This window comes from Phascolarctos cinereus, unplaced genomic scaffold (genome assembly GCF_003287225.1).
Source record: "Phascolarctos cinereus isolate Bilbo 61053 unplaced genomic scaffold, phaCin_HiC Scaffold_726;HRSCAF=1367, whole genome shotgun sequence".
NCBI lineage: Eukaryota > Metazoa > Chordata > Mammalia > Diprotodontia > Phascolarctidae > Phascolarctos > Phascolarctos cinereus.
The window spans coordinates 315,546,151-315,565,395 of record NW_027556098.1 but is presented as its reverse complement, the minus strand read 5'-3'; the positions used below and the strand labels follow the sequence as shown (position 1 = coordinate 315,565,395).

The 19,245-nt window shown below is 38.6% G+C and overlaps 1 protein-coding gene across 1 annotated transcript in view; it reads right to left on the bottom strand.

Annotated features, from left to right (window-relative positions):
* Positions 1-413: 413 nt before the first annotated feature.
* The window catches only part of RNF169 (ring finger protein 169), an 85,791-nt gene continuing 66,959 nt past the window's right edge, over positions 414-19,245 (bottom strand). Inside the window, 3 exon segments of the mRNA XM_020989567.2 lie at positions 414-4,423; positions 4,425-4,996; positions 7,151-7,250. Of these exon segments, the coding sequence (XP_020845226.1) occupies positions 3,790-4,423; positions 4,425-4,996; positions 7,151-7,250 (1,306 nt within the window). The 3' untranslated portion in view covers positions 414-3,789.

The following is a 19,245-nucleotide window of genomic DNA, read 5'->3' as shown; positions in this document are numbered from 1 at the left end:
GCCCCAATATGTGGTAACAGAGCACACACCAATGATGCAACAGCATGCTGCTCTCCCTCCCTCACCATCTCAGTCTGTGTGAATACCTGAGCCTGTAAAACTCTGAAAATGCATCACAACTCTGGGGTTGTCTTTCAGTTACTTCTCTGAGACTATAACTGCAGGTAGCTGGCCTCACACTGCTTGCCAGGTTCCTCTGTAGACTCTCAATAGCTACATCATCACGGATTCCACATGGTTCTGTGTGCTTATGTAGTTCTGTTTACCTGAGTTTACTGGCAGTTGCCATCTTGCTGCTCCATTTCTAGAGCAATATTAATGGAGCAATCCTTAGCAGCTTAGACAGCATCTGTAGTCATCTGAAGAAAAATTCCATTCTTTACTGAGAAAAGCACTTATAACACCAAGAGAAGTTTCCAAATAAAATCAAAGCAAATATTTATTGTGCACCTACTATGTGCAAAGCGCTATATAATGTCCTTAACTGACCCATTCAGGATCACTCCTATGAAAGAACAGACTTTCCCCTAAGATGATCCACAAACCCTCTGGTCACAAATACATTCAAAAGCTGAAGAGTATAACCTTCAGTCATCACTTTGTCACCCAGGCAAAATGTCAGCTTTCTGTCTTAGTCATTGGGATTCAATTAGATAATAATTAAGCAGCTATAATCAAAGAAGGGCATTTTTCCTTTGGGTCCAATTAACATATATCTGGAGATGGCATGTATCAGGAATGTTTCCTCGCAGGTTATGAAGAAAATCAAGCTGCTTCTTACAGGTCCACCTGCCTGGCTTAGGGAAAGAAAAAGTAGAGAGACCAAAGAATGGGCAAGTGACAGAACACATAATTGCCTGATTCAATGACAGCCCAACAGGGCTCTAAATGACTTCTTCCAACACATACAATCAACAGGTCATGGGCACTCTCCCCAAGTATCTTCCCAGTTTTGTCCAGTGAGGCACCTTCTGCAAGTCTCAGGTTTTCTGAACTTCTAATCAAAATCATCCACTACCCACAATCAGGAGCAGAGTTAACGGCAGAGGGAAACTTGCATGATGAGTTGAGCCCTGCTGATTTGTAAAAAACAGATTCCTGTTGAAGTATATTTTTTTCATTTCTAGTTCAAAAAGTTCCCCATCTTCTGTCTGGTTTTTCATTTTGTTAAAAAGAGAGTTCAGGCCAGCAACTCAATTTTGACACAAATCCACAATAAACCAGTCAAGTGAATGAGGGGCAAGTTTCAAAAAGGAAGTAGTTCAAGCTTCAGCTTCCAAGGAATTTTTAAAAAAAAAAAGGTGGTGAGCAATGTAAAATACAGACAATACTGAGACAGGATCTCTGGTTGTTGTGTTCTTCCCATGTTCCCACTCCTTCCCTCCCCCAAAGCTAAGCAGATATAGGGAATATAAGCTGTTCCTCAAGTGATACCACTCTACTTACATGTGGGGAACTCTCCTCAGCAGTTATGTTTCCCAAACCATTGATGATGGCCAATGCCATTCTAAGTACCAGACTGGGAGTCCACACCAGGGCCTGAGGCATTAGCTTAACAGGAAATAGCTTTGCTAGCTATAGCCAAAACTATCATCTGTTGCATTGCTATGAGATTTCTAAAAATGTGTTGATTCAGGGAAATATTGAAAATATATAGCTTTATCTATTAAAAATATTTTCTTTTTATCTTTTTAGTTTTTTCTCCTTTTTTTTTTTAAACAAAAGTGAGTCCCAACTGAAATGTGTCTTCAGATTCTTGGACATATAGAAAGAAGTGATAAAACAGAAAAATAAGTGTGTCTTTGCTGCTACCAACAGAGTTAACCTTCCATTAATACTTACAAATGGCAGACTGGAAGTATACTAATGGCAGTAAGTGATGGCTTTTTCTAAGTATATGTGTGTATTGGGGGTGGGGATTGTAAGGGAAGATAGAAGAGCCAACTTTTCTGTCCTTTCTAGACCACTTCTAACTATTTCATCACGGACACTGTTACTCAGGTAGTCTTTAAAAAGGCATCATGTCACTAGTAACCAGTTGGACCTTGATCATACAAAGCATGACCATAAAGTAATAAAACTGATTTAAAAAAAAAACAGTTATACTAGAAATTAGCCATCCAAATGAGTAACGTCCTTAAACCTAGTCCTTTTGGAAGGCTATACACTTATTCCAATGAAACTTCCACAACTCTTGAGACCTTCAGAGTTAATTTTTAAGCCACTCAAAAGCATCAATTTCATTTCTTTCTAGTAATACCTCATATGTAATTTGAACATGTGATTATTCAACTTGACCACCCACCACCTTATTTACCAGATGTGGCTGCATATGATGACTTTTAACTATTTCCAAAGACAAAAGCCACTCTCAAAGAATGAAGATACGGCAACCATGAGGACAGGGGGGGAAAGGATCTTCTATAAAGCCTGAGGGCAATTTCCAAAAAAGTGTTTCAGAAAATACTGAACAACACCAGCATCCCAAAGGAGCCATTTTGAAAAGGAAAAAGACTTGTTTAGACATGTTAGTTTTTTAAACATCAGTTGCATTACTTAGAAGTCACACCTTGTATGTACATCGGGAAAACAAAGTCCTCTGAGATGACCTGAAAGAACACACTAATCCCTAAGCTTGGGTGAGCCTTAAAGGGAAGAAGTACCAGCTACTATGAGGGAGGAGATGTAGTATAGTGCTTCAGAAAAAAACAGACCCCTATAGGGTCACAGATATCAGAATTCTTGGTTATAGCCTAATCAACTTCTTTGTTTCAACAGTTCACAATGAGTGTTCAATAAATATCACTGTCTGATTTTGACACAGTATTCTTATTTAAAAGTCAAAGTTAAGTCAACCTTACAGAGAACAAAGTGCCATGGAGTCACTGAGAATGGCTCTCGACTTATAGACAAGTAACCTGGAGGCTGGGAAGGCTGTGAGGCCAGAATATTTTTCATATTCACTCTCAATGCTTAATTGTGAATGATTCTTAGGTAATCTCTGCTGCTCCCTAGATGCTATGAAATCACCAGTTTATTATAAAAATATGAACTCATTTTATCCAGCCCTACATGATTATAAGGTCAGTGAGACCATCTACCTATCTCAACTTTGCAACTTTCCTAGCCAAAAGACAGTGTTCTGTATATAGTAGTGCTTTAAAAAAAAAAAGTTTGCTGACATTTTAGAATTAGCCAGAGCCAACACAATTAGAAAGATATACTTTGAAGGAGGGAAGGTGAAGACTCAGGAGAGGAGGGGAATTTAAAATTATGAGTTTCAAGGTCAAATAGAAATAATTAAATTATCAATTAACTGTTCAGGACAGTATTCATTCTATCTGCAAGGTTAGTTTAAACAAAGCAAGGATGAAAAAGGTTAGGTGGTCTAGTCTTACAGTTTCCACAAAGCTAACCCATTTTCTTCACTCATTTTTAAAAGAGAGAGAACGAAAGACGTTGGGGGGCACAGAGAAAGGGAGGAATTGCAAACTCTGGCCACAGGCTCCTGAAAATGGCCAGCCCAAGGCTCAGACCAATCTGGCCCTGCCAGCTTTGGCCCCAAACACCCTCTAGTCTGCTTATAGTATGGAAGGCTTCCTACCTGAAAGGACTTGATCATGGAAAAGGGACAGGGATAAGGAATCCCTTTGACTGTGACTATAAGGCCCTGGCTCAGATCCATAATCAAAGCTGTTTTCATCACTCAACCTAACCAAAAAAGTGGACTCAAGGATCTCTGACTGAACCTATTGGCGTCTAGGAAAAAGGCAACATTGTTCATAAGTGCTACTTGGCACCTGTAGTGCTGCTGGACCGTAAGAGATACTGATCAACACCTCCTTTCCGCCTGCTCACTGTCCTACTCTCATTGTCAAACATGTGCTGGAGCTGAAGTGCCAGCTGCCGATCTTCTTCTTCTTGCTGTAACTTCTGCTCCATCTCCTGAAACACTGGGTCCCCAGGGGTCGGGCCCACCTCCCCTACACTTTGTCTTAGTTTCTTAAAGGAGCCATTCTGCTCTAAGTGCTTGGTCTTACAGTGCCTTTTCCGGCCACGACGCAAGGGAGGGAGTGGTGCATCACTGATAGCTTCCATCATATCACAGGTGCCATTGGGCAGTTCAAAATGGTTCAGTGTCTTCAGCTGCTTTTTTGTGGTTTTGAGAACCACACCAAGTGTGTTGTTCTCAGGCAGTGCTGGATTAATAGCCATAATTTTCCTTGTGGTGACTTTCATATCAGTGCTCATCCATGATTTGTCTAGGTCTGAACCTGTGTTCATCTCAGATCCCTCAAACCCCTGACTGTCCAAAAGAGCTCCATTTGCTCTCCCTTTGGATTCCAAGGAATAGTCAGTTTCCAACAGGATCTTGGCATTGCTCTTCTTACCAATTCCCCTTTCTACCTTCACTTGACTAATTGGGAAAATATTCCGGCTCTGGGATGACAAGTGTTGGATGATCTGAGCTTACTTGCTCACTGAAGAGTCTCACATGTAAAGCCAGCCCTGGTTGCTCCTTGCTGGAATGGACAACTTCAGGAATGAGGAAGTCTTCCCCTGTTTCAGAAGGCATGGAAGTGAGGGTTGCTTTCGAAAGGGTCTTTTTGATCTGCCGCTCCTGGAAGATCTGTTCCCACTTCTTGAGAATCCGTGGGCTAGCCTCATAAGAGGTCTGCTTCTGTAAGGTTCTGGTCAAATTTCTGGGTGTTGATTTGATGATCAGTGGGCTGAGTACTCTGCCATCAGGGAGTCTCTTGGGAGGGGTACATGGTGAGCAGACAATGGGTTTGAAATGATTCAGTTCTTCTGAGATGCTGTCATTGCTCTCAGGACTAATAGATCGCTCTGGCTTATGCAAGGAGGACAGGGATGAGAGGGAGCTGAATGGCAGACGTTTTTCCACAGTCAGATCTGGGGCTGAGAGGCAGCGGTTGTTTTGGGTTGATAAGAGAACACCAACAATGGGGTTGGAGGCTGGAGTCACTGCTGTGACCTAGAAATAAGATGAGAAGATTTTTTAAGCTCACAGTTGTGACCAGAAAAGGTATCTGTAGTTAAAAATCTAAAGAAGAGTTTTTAACCTTAACCTTTTTTGTGTCATGGACCCTTTAGACAATCTGATAAAGCCTATGGATCCCTTCTCCATATGGATGTTTAAATGTTTTCAAATGAATTAAATAAGATACATAGGATTAAAAAGAAACTAATTATACTGAAATGCAAATATCACAATTTTTTGTTTGTTTGAAGTTCACAGTCCTCAGGTTAAGAATCCCTGATCTGTACCAAAACATATCTTGAGGAACTCTGAAGACTAGTAATTCTGGTCTCTTGATCAATATGTAATAAGATGTCCTCCTCTCTATGGGTCCTGGAGAATCCATAGCCCCCTAGAGTGCAGAAGGATGAAATGGCCTTCAATAACAATTGTTGCCCCAAAGGGCTCAATTTAAACTGGGACCTGAGACTAGTTGTTGGACACCAGTTGTTGGGTTGTCGCCTACCCTCTGACTCCCCGTCTTCTGCTCCTTCTATGCGGTCTCATTATTTTCTTTCTCATCCTGCTTCTTCCATCTATGTTCCTTCCTATATTCCTCTTTTTCATGGTCTTTGGTCATCCCCTCCCCATACTAGATCTGGCTTATTCACTTGTCCCTCATACTACTCTCCCTACTACCCAGACCTCCTAAGTTCTCTCCATACTACTAAAGATCTCCCATCATTAATGATCTCCTTTCATTTTGCTTCCCCCATCCCTACAATAGCCTCCTCCCATCCTACTGTCTTTGGCCTCAGCTCAGCCTCTCTGCAGCCCACTAACCCTGGTCTCCAGTGAATTCATCTGTTTACATACAAGGCCTTTTCTATCTATAATGCTTACTACCAGTGTGACCTTGATCAAATCACTTAATCTCCATGTTTCTTCTTCCATAAACTGAAGTTTAAATTAGATAATCACTCTGGTTCTACACCTATTAAATTCTCTATATATAGGCTCATAAGATTTAGAGACCTCATGGATCATCTAGTCCAGTCGCTACATTTTACAACTGAAGAGGCTAAGGTTCATGGAGTTGAAGTGATTTAATCACATAGGCAGTAAGCCTCAGAAGCAGGATTTGAAAACCAGGTCCTCTGACTCCAGAGTCAGTGTTCTTTCTACTGCACCACACAGGTCCAGTCCCAAATACCTGTTAGTCAACCCCCAACTTTTACCCACATGGTCCACTTCAGAATTTGGCAGGCTAAGCAGAAGTAGCACCAAGTAGTTAAGTATACCCTTCTCATTGGCAAGTCTGGATCAGAAGGGTATTTCTCAACCTGAAGTTAGCATCTCTGAGGAATCCTGTGGAAGCTGAACTATAACTAAGAAACTAAGAAAAACAGCAATGATGAAAGACTCTGAATTGCAGAGACAATGTTCTACTCTCCTCTGTTTTTGATGCCTTCCTTCTCACCCTTTAAGATCATTAGTGTTATTAAAGAAAAGAACAGAACCACAGAACTCTGAAGTCTATGCTGTAGAAGGTTAAATGAAAAGTGATGGAGACCTCAGAGTTTTGGGAATTCTTCAAAGGGTTCTGAGATGAAAGCACCAAAGAAGTCCTGGTTTAAGAAGGCACACCATGTTAACATAACTTAAGATATAACACAAATGTAACATATCTGGCAACAGAGAAGAAAACTGAAAATGGAAGGTGAGGGAATAAATTTATATCTACTGTGGAAGTGAAGTAGCACTTATAAACAATGTTGCCTTTTTTCTAGAGGACAACAGACTTGACCAGAGATTCTTGCCTCCCCTTTTCCAATTGGTTTAAATGATGAAAACACCCTGAGCTAAAGTTCTGACAAAAGCTCATTAATTAGTCTAATTCCACCTACCTATCAGTCCATCAGACTTACTGTTTTTTCCTCAACTGTCTGTTGGGATCCCCACCAAAGCTAGTATGACCAAGAAATATTCTGTCTTTTTCTAGCCTACCTCTTGCATATAGAAAAGTTCATACTGAACTAGATTTTAGTGGCTATGTTCTTTCAAAAGGGAAAGTAAATCAGCAGTCATGTCCAGAAGTGACCAGTATTCAGAAAAAAAAAAAGTATTGGGACAGGAAAGTGGATTTCCTGAGGCCTCTCAAAATAGTACCTTTGATTTACTGGTGGGAACTGATCGAATTCTGCTTTTTGCTCTGTCTTGGGCTGTGTCATTACAACTCTGGCTCCTCTCCACTCTGGGGTTCAGGTTTCTGAAGGAAAAAAAGTGGAAATAAAAGTAACATAACTAAAAAAGTTATGCACAACTGTTAACAAGCTGGATAAATCAGGAGAGTTAGAATCTGTTCTGGAAGGAGATTAAGAGTGATGGGAAGGATAATAGACTGGAATTTAGTAAAACAAAGTTCTAGTCTCAGTTTGGTGACCCTGGGCAAGTCACTTTTGGGGCTCAGTTTCCTTATCTATAAAATAGACATCACTTGAAGTTTCAGATAATGGTACTGGATGATCTTTCTAAGGCCCCATCCAGCTCTTCTAAACCATCTACCAATGAAGACTAAACTCTTAATTAGGATGAACTTGTTGGCAACATTCACTGGATACCATGGAAAATTGATGCAATTATTTCCTCTTCAACTGGCATTATAAGATCAAATAATGCCAAAGGATGAAGGAGTCTCAAGAAGCCCTCTAATTCCAACTCTTGTCCTCCCAACTGAACCAGGCTTAAATGATCTAAGATGGATCACTGTATAGTCCAGGTCTAAGAACCTCTAAGGTTCCTACCTCCTACTTCCATTACTAACCCAGTTCAGGCTTTTATCCTCTTTGTGGGCAAGAAGTTCTTCTTCATATGTCACTCAAATTTCATAAGCAATTTGAACTACTGAATCAATGCTCTCTGAGCATTCCCAGGCTAGGAGATAAAAGATTCAATGTAGTCCCTGCTCTGACATGATTTACAGTTTAGTAAAGACCTTACCCTCTGATTTAAGCCCACTTCTCCTAAATGTGTTCGCTGGGGAGATGAAAGACAGATAATCTATATGCATACAAAGATTTGTGATAATCCTCACCAAAGGTTTTTAAAGTGGAAAAACATACACAACCACCAAAAGAAGTTGTTTTTGGTGGCACATTGGCTTCCACAGGTCTGAGAGGTCCAGTTTAAAAAAATAAATACAGGGTTTAGTCTCCTAGTCCTCATTGGAGGACGAGGGCTTTATTTTCTTCATTTCCAACTAAGATGGGCAGCATGGCATAGTAGATAAAGAGCTAGTCTTTTAAGCCTGGACAACCTGGGTTCAAGGTCTTCTTTGACACATATTGATTGTGTGACTCTGGGCAAGTTACTTAACCTCTCACACTTTTGTTTTGTTTTGGGGGGGGAGGGTGTAAATGTTTTCATTTTAAACTTAAATACAAAATAAGAACAAAGAAACAAACTTAAATACTAAAACTAAAATAATACAAAATATGAAAAGAAAAAAAAGCATTGCCATGTATACAGGAGAGCATGAGAGAAGATTCAAAATGTACAGCAATAAATTTCCATTTCAAGAAAGCCAATATAATAAATACTATGCATTGTGTTGAGAACTGTCCATCTTTTCTTTGCTTCCTTGTAAGTTTCCTTTTGTTCTCTGCTGTGCACTTTTTAGTCTGTTCTTTTCTCCCCCTTCCTCCCCCACTCCCCCAGACAGCTACAATTAAGCTTGGATGTATGTGTGTGTGTACACACATATATACACATACATATAAATACAGACATATACATGCAAAGATATGCATACATACATAAATACACTTATACCCATATATACATATAGTTAGATACCAATAATCATATATAGATGTACATTCATATGCAACTATGTAAGATCATGCTATACTTAGATTTATCTACTATTTCCTGGATGGATAACCTCTTCCTTCATAAGTCCAAGTTTTCCATATTTTTCCAAGTCCACCAACATTTCCTAAACCCCAACAATACTCCCAACATATACTATCTAGCTATTTTAAATAGTCCAAAACAACACTGATAAATATGGCTGACATATAGTATAGTTTCCCTATCTTTCTCTTTTGATTAAATCTATTTTAGCCTTAACTTTGTCCAAGATCATGATTACCACTCCTATTCCTTTTTCCCTAACAAATTCTAGTCCTGATTTTTATTTTACATTTGTGTGTATCTCTTATTTCCTATCCCTCCTGTCTCCTCTACTTTATTTCTACCTGCTACCTTGCTCTTCTATTACTAAACTCACCCCCTGCCAAGGATCCCTCCCTTATCCTCCCATTCTCAATTAATCTAAACACCCTTCTAATACCTCTTTTTAACCTATTCCCTTACCCTCCCCAATAAAGATCCCTCCCTTATCTTCTTTCCCCTCCCTATCCCCTTAGCCTTTTCTTTCTTTCTGAATTTAGAAGACTTTTATACTCTTCTAGATATATATGTATTGTTCTCTCTTGAACCCATTCTCAATGAAAGTAGGTTTCCAGAACTAATAACTCTCCTCCCCCATCTAATTCCTCTGTGTCGGTTCTTCCTCTTGCACCACTTTTGTATAAGATAATTACTCTTTTTAGCTGTTTATAAATAGTTTCATTTTTTAAACTCAGGTCTACCGCAATTTTTCTTATGAACCACCCAATTACTAGTAACAATCTTAGACAAGCATTTCACATTTTACATACATAAAAGGTAAACAATCTGTCCTTATCCAATCCTTCATAATTAGCCTTCGGTATGTACCTTATATTTCTCTTGGCTCTTGTATGTCAAATCTTCTATTAAGTTCAGGGTTTTGTTTTTTGTCTGACAATTCATTAAATATCCTTTTTTTTCCATTCAGGATTATTCTTAGCTTTGCTGGGTATGATATTTTCAGCCAGAACCCCAGTTCTTTTGCTCTTTGATATATAGTGTTCCAAGACCTGTGGACTGTTAGCATCATTGCTGCTAGCTCTTGTATGATTCTAATTGTGGCCACCATTTATTGTTGTTGCTTGTAATATTTTATCCTTGAGCTGGGGGTTTTGGGATTTGACTATGATATTCCTGTGAGTTTTCCTTGTAGGTATCTCTTTCAGGTGGTGATTGGTGGATTTTTTCTATTTTTACTTTCCCCTCTTGTTCTAATGCTTCAGGAAAATTTTCTTTAATTATTTCTTGTATTACTGTATCAAGATTCTTTTTTTGATTGTAGCTTTCTGGTAGTCTGATTATTCTTATATTTTCTCCAAATCAATTGTTTTTCTTATGAGATATTTCATATTCTCTTCTATTTTTTCATTCTTTATATTTTATTATTTCTTGATCTCTCATAACTTCACTAGCTTCCCCTTGTCCAATTCTGATTTTCAAGGGGTTGTTTTCTTCCTTAAGATTCTGGATCTCAGGGCAGCTAAGTGGTGCAGTGGATAGACATCCAGCCTTGGAGTCAGGAGGACCTGAGCTCAAATCTAGCCTCAGACTCTTTACACTTACTAGCTGTGTGACCCTAGGCAAGTCACTTAACCCCGACTGCCTCACCAAAAAAAAAAAAAAGAAAAAGAAAAAGATTCTGGATCTCCTTTTCTAATTGGTTGACTTTTCATAATCTTCTTGTTTTTCTTGGATTGTTCTGCTAATTTTTTTTTGTTTCCCCTCAATCATTTGATATCTAAAGTCTTTTAAAAAATAAAGTATTTATTTTTAGTTTTCAACATTCACTTGCATAAGATTTTGAGTTTTATATTTTCTCTTCCTCCCACTCCCTCCCCCCCAAGACGGCATGCAATCTGATATAGGCTCTACTTATACATTCATATTAAGCATATTTTCCCATTAGTCATGGTAAAGTCTTTTTTAAGTTCTTCTATGAATTCTTTTTGGGCAGGTGACCATTTGACATTACTCTTTGGGGTAGAAGAAGGTTTCTTTGCTTAGTATCCTCCTCCAAAGATGAACCCCTGGTCTCCTCTACGGTTGGATTTTTTTCTCATTTGCCTGTTCATTTTTTTTTTTTAATTTGTAGCAGCTTAGTTTTTGTGATCACTTCTAGCCCTGGGGTATGTGGGGTGGTGCCTCTGGCCTCAGATCTTCCTTCCATGTACCCTCTGGCCTGGAACGGAAACCAAGACCTCTAGCCTCCTGTAAGTGCCCACAGCCAGCAGCATCCCCACCTCACTGCTTCTGCACTCAACCAAGTATGTGCTGGTTCCTTCTCACCCCCAGCTGTGTCTCTGCAGCACAAGTAGGTCTGGCGTTCCTTGCCAGCAGAGGTTCCCTCAATATTTCCAGGCTCAGGTGTCCAATTCCCCTCACTCACCCAGGGGGTAAAAGTTCCTGTGGCTGGGGTCAAGGCAGCCTCTCAACCCAGCTAACCCCAGGGCTTGTAGCTTATTGTTAAAGCGGACCTAGCCTGAAGGTGTTTACTTTTCAGAGGAACCAAACCTCATCCTGGAATTTTTCTCAGATCTTCTCTGATTGTCCCAAGGCAACCACTGTTTTGCCCCTACTCTTATTTATTTTTGCCACTCTATGTTAGCCCTGAGGTGCTATTATTATCTCATTTGTGGGAGAAACCTAGAGAGCTTGGAATTTTCTGACCTACTCCACCATCTTCCCAGAATCTTCCCACCTCTCAGTGTTCTAAGCAACTCTCTAAGACCCTAAGTTGCACAAGGTGACAGCCAATACTGGCAATGTCATTTCCACTCACTACTTTATCTTCAATCTCTCCTCTACTGACTCATAAGCATTCCCTATTGCTCATAAACATTCTCATACCATCTCTATGCTAACAATTCTCAAATCTACCTATACTGCCCCGATCTCTCTGCTGACTTCTTAACTCATATCCCCAACTGCCTTTCAGACATCTTGAACTAGAAATCTTAAGCTCAACATGTTCAAAACTGAACTCATTATCTTCCTCCTACACCCTCCCCTCTCCTACCTTCCTTATTACTGTAGAGGAGATAACACCATTCTCCCAGTCTCTCAAGTTTACCACCAAGGAATCATCTGGGATTCCTCACTATCTCTCACCTCCCCCATATCCAAGCTGTTGCCAAGGTCTGTTGATTTCACCTTTGCAACATATCTTGAATATACCCCCTTCTCTCCTCTGAGACTGCTACTACCCTGGTAGAGGCCCTCATCATCTCAAGCTCTGATTACTGCTATAGCCTGTTGGTGGTTCTGCTTACTTCAAGTCTCTTTCCACTCCAATCCATTCTCCTCCATTCAGCCACTAGAGCAATTTTTCTAAAATACAGTTGGAGGTGGGGGGTGGAGGTGGAGAGAATGACATGATCAGATCCATGTTTTAGGAAAACTGAAGAGTTTAAAGTGGTCATCATGACAGCAGTCATGAGGCCCTCACTCCAATCTATTCTCCATTTAGCCACTAGAATGATTTTCCTAAAATACAGCCGGGGGAGTAAGGGTGGGGAGAATGACATGATCAGAACTATGTTTTAGGAAAACTGGTTTTTTGAAGCGGTCAATATGACAGCAGTCATGAGACCCTTCTCAATGTTCATAACACTTAGAATCACAAAATCTCAGAGCAAAAAGGGATCTCAGAGCAAGCAGAGATCTCAGAAGTCATATACTTTAATGCATAACACACTTATGTGCCAAGGACTGTGCCTGAGGATTTAAAGACAAAAAACAAATAAACACACAAACAAAAAAAAACCAATCAGCTATTACTCTCAAAAAGAGAAGTCTAATGGGGGAGACAACATGCAAGCAAATACATATAAACAAGATACACACAGGATGAATTAGGAGCAGACAGCAAAACTAGGAAGTGGTGACGAGGAGGGAAAGCATTTCAGGAAAAGAGACAGCCAGTGAAAATGCCTAGAATCAAGAGACCGAATGTCTAGAGAGAGGAACAGGAAGTTAGGAAGCCAATGTCACTGGACTGAAAAGTATGTGGGGATAAAGTGTAAGAATGGAAAGTTAGGAAAAGCCAGGTTATGAAGGTATTTGAATGCCAAACAGAGGATATATTTGACCCTGAAGGTAAAAAGGGGCCAATGAAGTTGACTGAACGGTAGGGGTAGGAGGTAATATGGTCAGACCTGCACTTTTTAAGATCAATCTTACAGCTGAATATGTACAAATTGAATTGAGAAGAGCCTTGAGGCAGAGAGACCCACCAACAGGCTACTGTAATAATCTATATTAGTAAGGCATACTGCCTAATACTGTACTGTTACAAAGAAAGTGCTTTTTAAGCTTGCTGCATTGTAGAAACGACTTGTTCTTCTACTTAAATCCCTGGTTCTTAGCATAGTGCTTTAAATAATCAATGCTAAGGTGTTAAATGAAGGTATGAAAAGGAAAATATTTTTTCTCAGCAAACATTCAAATTTTAATAGAGATAGGCATTACTTTTAACTTGGTGGGCAAATGCTTGCAAAACAATATGGCAATGCTATATGGATGTGAAACCAAGATTCCCAGGATAAGAGCAGGATTAAGTTTATACTTAAGCTATATATCTGATATATAACAGTAGGCTGTAAGGCAATATGAGGATAAAAATATTCAGGACTCTCTAACCATTCTGGAGAATAATTACTCTTTGGCCCAGCAATACCACTACTAGATCTGTATCCCAAAGAGATCAAAATATTTATAAGCAGCTTTTTTTTTGGTGGCAAAGAATTGGAAATTGAGGGGAGTGACTGAACAAGTTGTGGTATATGATTATGATGGAATACTACTGTGATGAGCAGAATGGTTTCAGAAAAACCTGGGAAGACTTATATGAACTCATGCAAAGTGAAGTGAACAGAACCAGGAGAACATTGTAAACAGTAACAGCAATATTGTAATGATGATCAACTATGACAGACTTAGCTACTCAGATCAAGACAACGATCCAAGATAATCCCAAAGACCTATGACAAAAAAACGCTATCCACCTCCAGAGAGTGAACTGATGAACTTTGAATGTAGACTAGCACGTGCTTTTAAAAAACTTTTTCTCCCTTGTCTGTTTTCTTTTGCAATATGGCTAATATGGAAATAAGTTTCATATGACTTCAAATGTACAAACTGCTCACCTTCTCAAGGAAGGGGGAGGGATGGGAGGAACAGAATCTGAAACTCAAATTTTTAAAAAATGAATGGTTTTTTTTACATGTAATTGAGAAATATTTAATGAAATAAATAAAAATATATTGAAAAAATATTCAGGGCTTTTTAACAGGCAATTTCTATAACCCTATAAACTATTATTTTATTAATTTTATTTTTCATTTACAAGGATATGTAAATGATTGCATTTCTGGGTTGAGTGGAGAAGATCAGGTTGGCCACGTTGATAAGATGAAATCTTATGGCTGCTAGAGGAAGCCAATCTCCCAAATTCTTAGGGTTGTAGAAAGAATGCTGGACTTGGATTTGAATACTAGCTTCAATCAATCAGTAAGATACTAAACTCCTATTATGTGCTAGGCACTGCACTACACACACAAGTTGTCTCTCAATAGAATGTAGGCATCTTGATGGTAAGGGCTGTTTCACTTTTGTCTTTGTATTCCCAGTGCTTAGCACAGTGTTCTTCCTCCTCACCTCCACCTCTTGGCTTCCTTCAAGACTCAACTTGCATCCCATCATCTGCAGGAGGCCTGTCCCATTACTAGTGCTTTCCATCTGAGATTACCTTCTGTCTGGTCAGAATACATCTTGTATGTACATAGTTGTTTACAAGTCGTCTCCATATTAAAATATAAATGCTCCTTCAGGGCAATAGCAGTAGTTGTTGTTTTTTAACCCTTCCTTTCTGGGTATCCCCAGCATTTAGCACAGTCTCTGGAACACAGGAGATCATTTGCAAATTTTGTTGAATGACTGACTACCCTACAAAGTAATTGGTTATCTCTTACTGGAGATTTTCAAGTAGAAGCTAGTGGACAACCCTATTGATGATATAAAGACAACCCTTTATTAGGAATGGGTTGGACTAATTGCCCTCTGAGGTTCCTTAGAGCTGTGAAACTCTTATTCTATGGCTAAAGTTAAGTGCCTTCTCTATACAGAATTTTGTACTTGCTGCCAAGGGAGACAGGATAAGAAAGACTATGTCCCTACCCTCATGTAATTTGAAATCAGGTTAATTCTGAAGGAACAACCCACCTTCCTAATCCATGAAGAGTAAGGAATACACTAAATCTTTAACTCTATCGTTGAACTTTGCCATTTTTTTTGTTCTGTGTTCAGTAAGATAGTGCAAGTATTATTGTTCCCATTTTACTTTACAAATCAAGTAACATTCTCAGAAAAGTGAAGTGATATCAACCATGGCTACATAACTAGTAAATGTTAGAACACTATAAGGTTGCTAGAACCTTCCCCTCCCCCTCCACCCCCCCCCAAGCACCTTGCTTCTATTTTGTATCAGTTTTATATGGACATACATACATCTCTTCTGACACTTTTAGGTCTCTTACAACTCTAATAGATGATGACAAAATCCCCAATTTGATGATTAATTCAAGATCAGGGCCTGCATATTTATATTGTAACCCTAGAATCCAGAACAGTTACTAGGGCACTTGCCGAATTGACATCTATATTATAAGGTCCCTTTTAGCTCTAACATTCTATGACTGATTCCAGGTCAACTGACAGACAGGTAGAGTAGTATATATTTGACCTTTGAAAGGACTGGCAGGGATGAGGGTGCGGAGGGGTAAAGGGATGAAAGGGAACCCATTATATATCACTAAGAGGAGAGATGTTGATAATGTTTCTATGGAGACAAGAGATGTGAATTCATGAATGCCCTACTTCCCTAAAAAGCTCTAGTCACCGACATTTTGCTTCCAAATTATAGGGCTTTAAGGCAATTCTGGAGTTGGCATGACCTACTTGAGGAGCCCTAGCATGGAAAAGCTGTAGCAGCATCCTCTGTAAAGTTCCCAAGAACCAAAAAAGAATGCTTTTCCTTCCCTCAAATGCTGTTCCTTAAAGCCTTAGGGCAGACCTTGCCAGCTGCCTAGTTTCCATGCTAAACATGCAATAGAGCAGTAAATATGAAAAAAATCATCATTCTCTGAAAGTGACTGGATGAAATTTCCAGTCAGGAGACTAAATGGTTTCAGGGATGTCTGGTTGAGCTAAAAATACCCACAACCACAATAATGTGTCTGAGTCACAAACAATGAGAAGTGGGGGTGGCTGCCACAGACATAAAGCTGGGGCTATGGTACTTAATGTTCAAAGCACATAGCAAAGGGTTTTCACTGTGAACATTTTATATATATGGATAGGAATATAACACACACATGACTGCTATCTTCAAAACAAAATTCAGAAAGGAGATCTGGGAAATCTACATAGGCAGATTTGCATTTCATAGAATCTCAGAGTGGGAAGAGACCTTTTAAAAGAGACTTTAAAAAAATCCATCCCAACTCTATGACCAATATATGAATCTCTTCTTGTCACTAATTCTCTACCTAAACACCTCCAGTGAGGATGCAATCACTATTTTGTGAGATTGCTCTAATACAATTTTTACCTAGAATCACAAGATTTAGAGCTAAAGGGAGAAAGTCCATTTGAATCTTAGATTAGAGAGGAAGACATTTAAATCCAGAGAGTATAACTGATTTCCCAAGGTGACACAGATAATAAATAGCAAAGCTGGGATTCAAATCTAGGTCCTCTGTATCTAAAACCTGGGCTCTTTACAAGTGTCACTTTGCCTTTTATTATTAGCAAACTCTTTATTTCACTGAGCTGAAGCCTGCCTCCTGTGACTTCTCCCCACTGGTCCTAATTTCACCCAAACAGCATGCCTGGCTTGTTCTACCCTTCAGATCCAGCTCAGCTCGAATACTTGGACACCTTCTTTTTAGTCCTTTCTCCTTTACCTTAGTTGGACATTCAAGGGTCTCTGCAATCTAGCTGAAACTTAAATTTCTTTTTCTTTTTAAATGTTTAAAAAATTATGAACTTCACAAACACCAAACAAAATAAGTATTTCCACTCACAAAGCAAAGTAGATAGTCAATTAATGAAAAAACATTAATTAATCATCTAATGTGCCGGGCACTGTGCGAAGTAAGAACTGGGGAGGCAGAAACAGTCCCTGATGTCAGAGAGCTCACAAGGTAATGGGAGGAGACAATATGCAAACAACTCTGAACCAACAAGCTATAAGAAAATAATCAGCAATGAGAAGGAACTAAAATTAAAGGGAAATGAGAAAGGATTCTTGCAGAAGTTGGGACCTTAGCTGGGACTTCAGGGAAGCCAGGGTGAAGAGGAGGGAAAGGTTTCCAGGCATGGGGGACAGTCAGTGAAAATGCCTAGAGTGGAGAGATAGAGGATTTTGTGAGAGGAAAATGGGAAAGCTACATGAAACTGCAAAAAAAGTTATTTTCAAAATTGTCCTGATTATCTCTAAGCTTCCTTCTCTTCATTTCTCAAGCATTTCTAGAAATGCTTCAATAATCTTATTCTTTTGTGACATTAGTACTGCTAACCCTATTTTCCCCCTTTCAACTCCTTCCTTAAACTGAGGGATGTAGAGGAATAAAAAATAAAAATGCATAGTGTGCAGAAATGTATATCTCATTCTGTATTCTATCAATTCTGTCAGGAGATGGATCACATATTTCATCACTAGTCTTCTGAAGCTATGTATGATTATTTTACTAACCAAGTTTTTAAGTCTTTAGAAATTATTTATCTTTACAGTGTTGTTACTGTATAAATTATTCTAGTTCTGCTCACTTTACTTATCATCACTTCATACAAACCTTCCCAAGTTTCTCTGAAATCACTCCTTTCATATCATTCTTTACAGTGCAATGATGTTCCATTATATTTATATATCAAAATTTGTTCAGCCATTGCACAACTGATTGGCACCCTCTTCATTTCTAGTTCTCTAAAAACAAACAAAACTGCTGTGAACATTTATTTCACTGCTTTCCAGAAAGGCTGGACAAATTCACAACTCTTATCAATAGTAAACTAATATGCCTATCTTTCTACAGTCCTACTGTCATTTTCACTTTTTTGTCATCTTTGCCAATCTGATGGGTGTCAGGTGGAACCTCATAATTCCTTTAATTTACATTTTTCTAATTATTAGACTTGGAGCATTTTTTCACGCGGCTATTGATAACTTGAATTTCTTCCTTTGATAAATGCCTGTTCATATCTTTTGATCATTTACCAAGTTGGGTAAGGGCTTTTGTTTTTATATAGTTGAATCAGTTCCATACCTTGTATCTCTGGAAATATTTGCTGTAAAGCAAATCCACCCCTCCCCACCCCCAAAAAAATCCCATTCATTTTATCTTGTATTATTCTCTTTATCTCTTATTTGGTCATGAATTTTTCATCTATTTATAGCTACAAAAGGCATTTTCATCTCTGTTTCTCTAATTTGTTTTTTTGATGTGATCTTTTATATCTAAGTCAGGTATTCATTTGGAGGTTGTGTTGGAAAATGTTGTGAGATACTGAATTAAACCTAATCTTTGTCAAACTGCTTTCCAGTTTTCTCAGCAGTTTTTATCAATTAATGAGCTCTTATACTAGTACTTGGATCTTTGGGTTTATGGCACACTATCCTACTATGTTTGTTTGCTTCCATATCCACTGACATATTTTATTAATTTGTTCACTGGCAAACTTTTCTATTTTATTTTATTTTTCTATTTTTATTTTTCAAGTGTCAAATAGTTCTGACAATTACTTTGTAATATAGTTTGACATCTGGTACTGCTAGGCTCCCTTCTCACCTTTTTTCATTATTTATCTCAAAGTTCTTGACCTTTTCTTTCTCCAGATGAATCTTAATATTTTTTTCCCTAATTGTCTGAAGTGATCCCTTGCTAGTTTGACTGGTATTACACTAACAAATTAATTTAGACAACTAATTTAGATAATTTATTATAATAATTTATTATATTGGCCTGGGCTACCCATGAGCAACTGATATTTTATCAATTATTTAGGTCTGAAAATTGAGTGTTTTGTAGTTGTAATTTGTATAGTTCCCCATGTGTGTTTTGGTTAGATTCCTAAATATACTTTAAGTAGTTATTCTGAATAGAACATCTCTTTCTACTTCTTCCTTCTGAGTTTTATTGGTAGTATACAGAAAATCTGATAATTTATGCAAGCTTATTTTACGTCCATCAATTCTGCAAAAGTTATTGTTTCATTTAATTTTAGTTGAATGTTTAGGATTCTCTAAATAGATT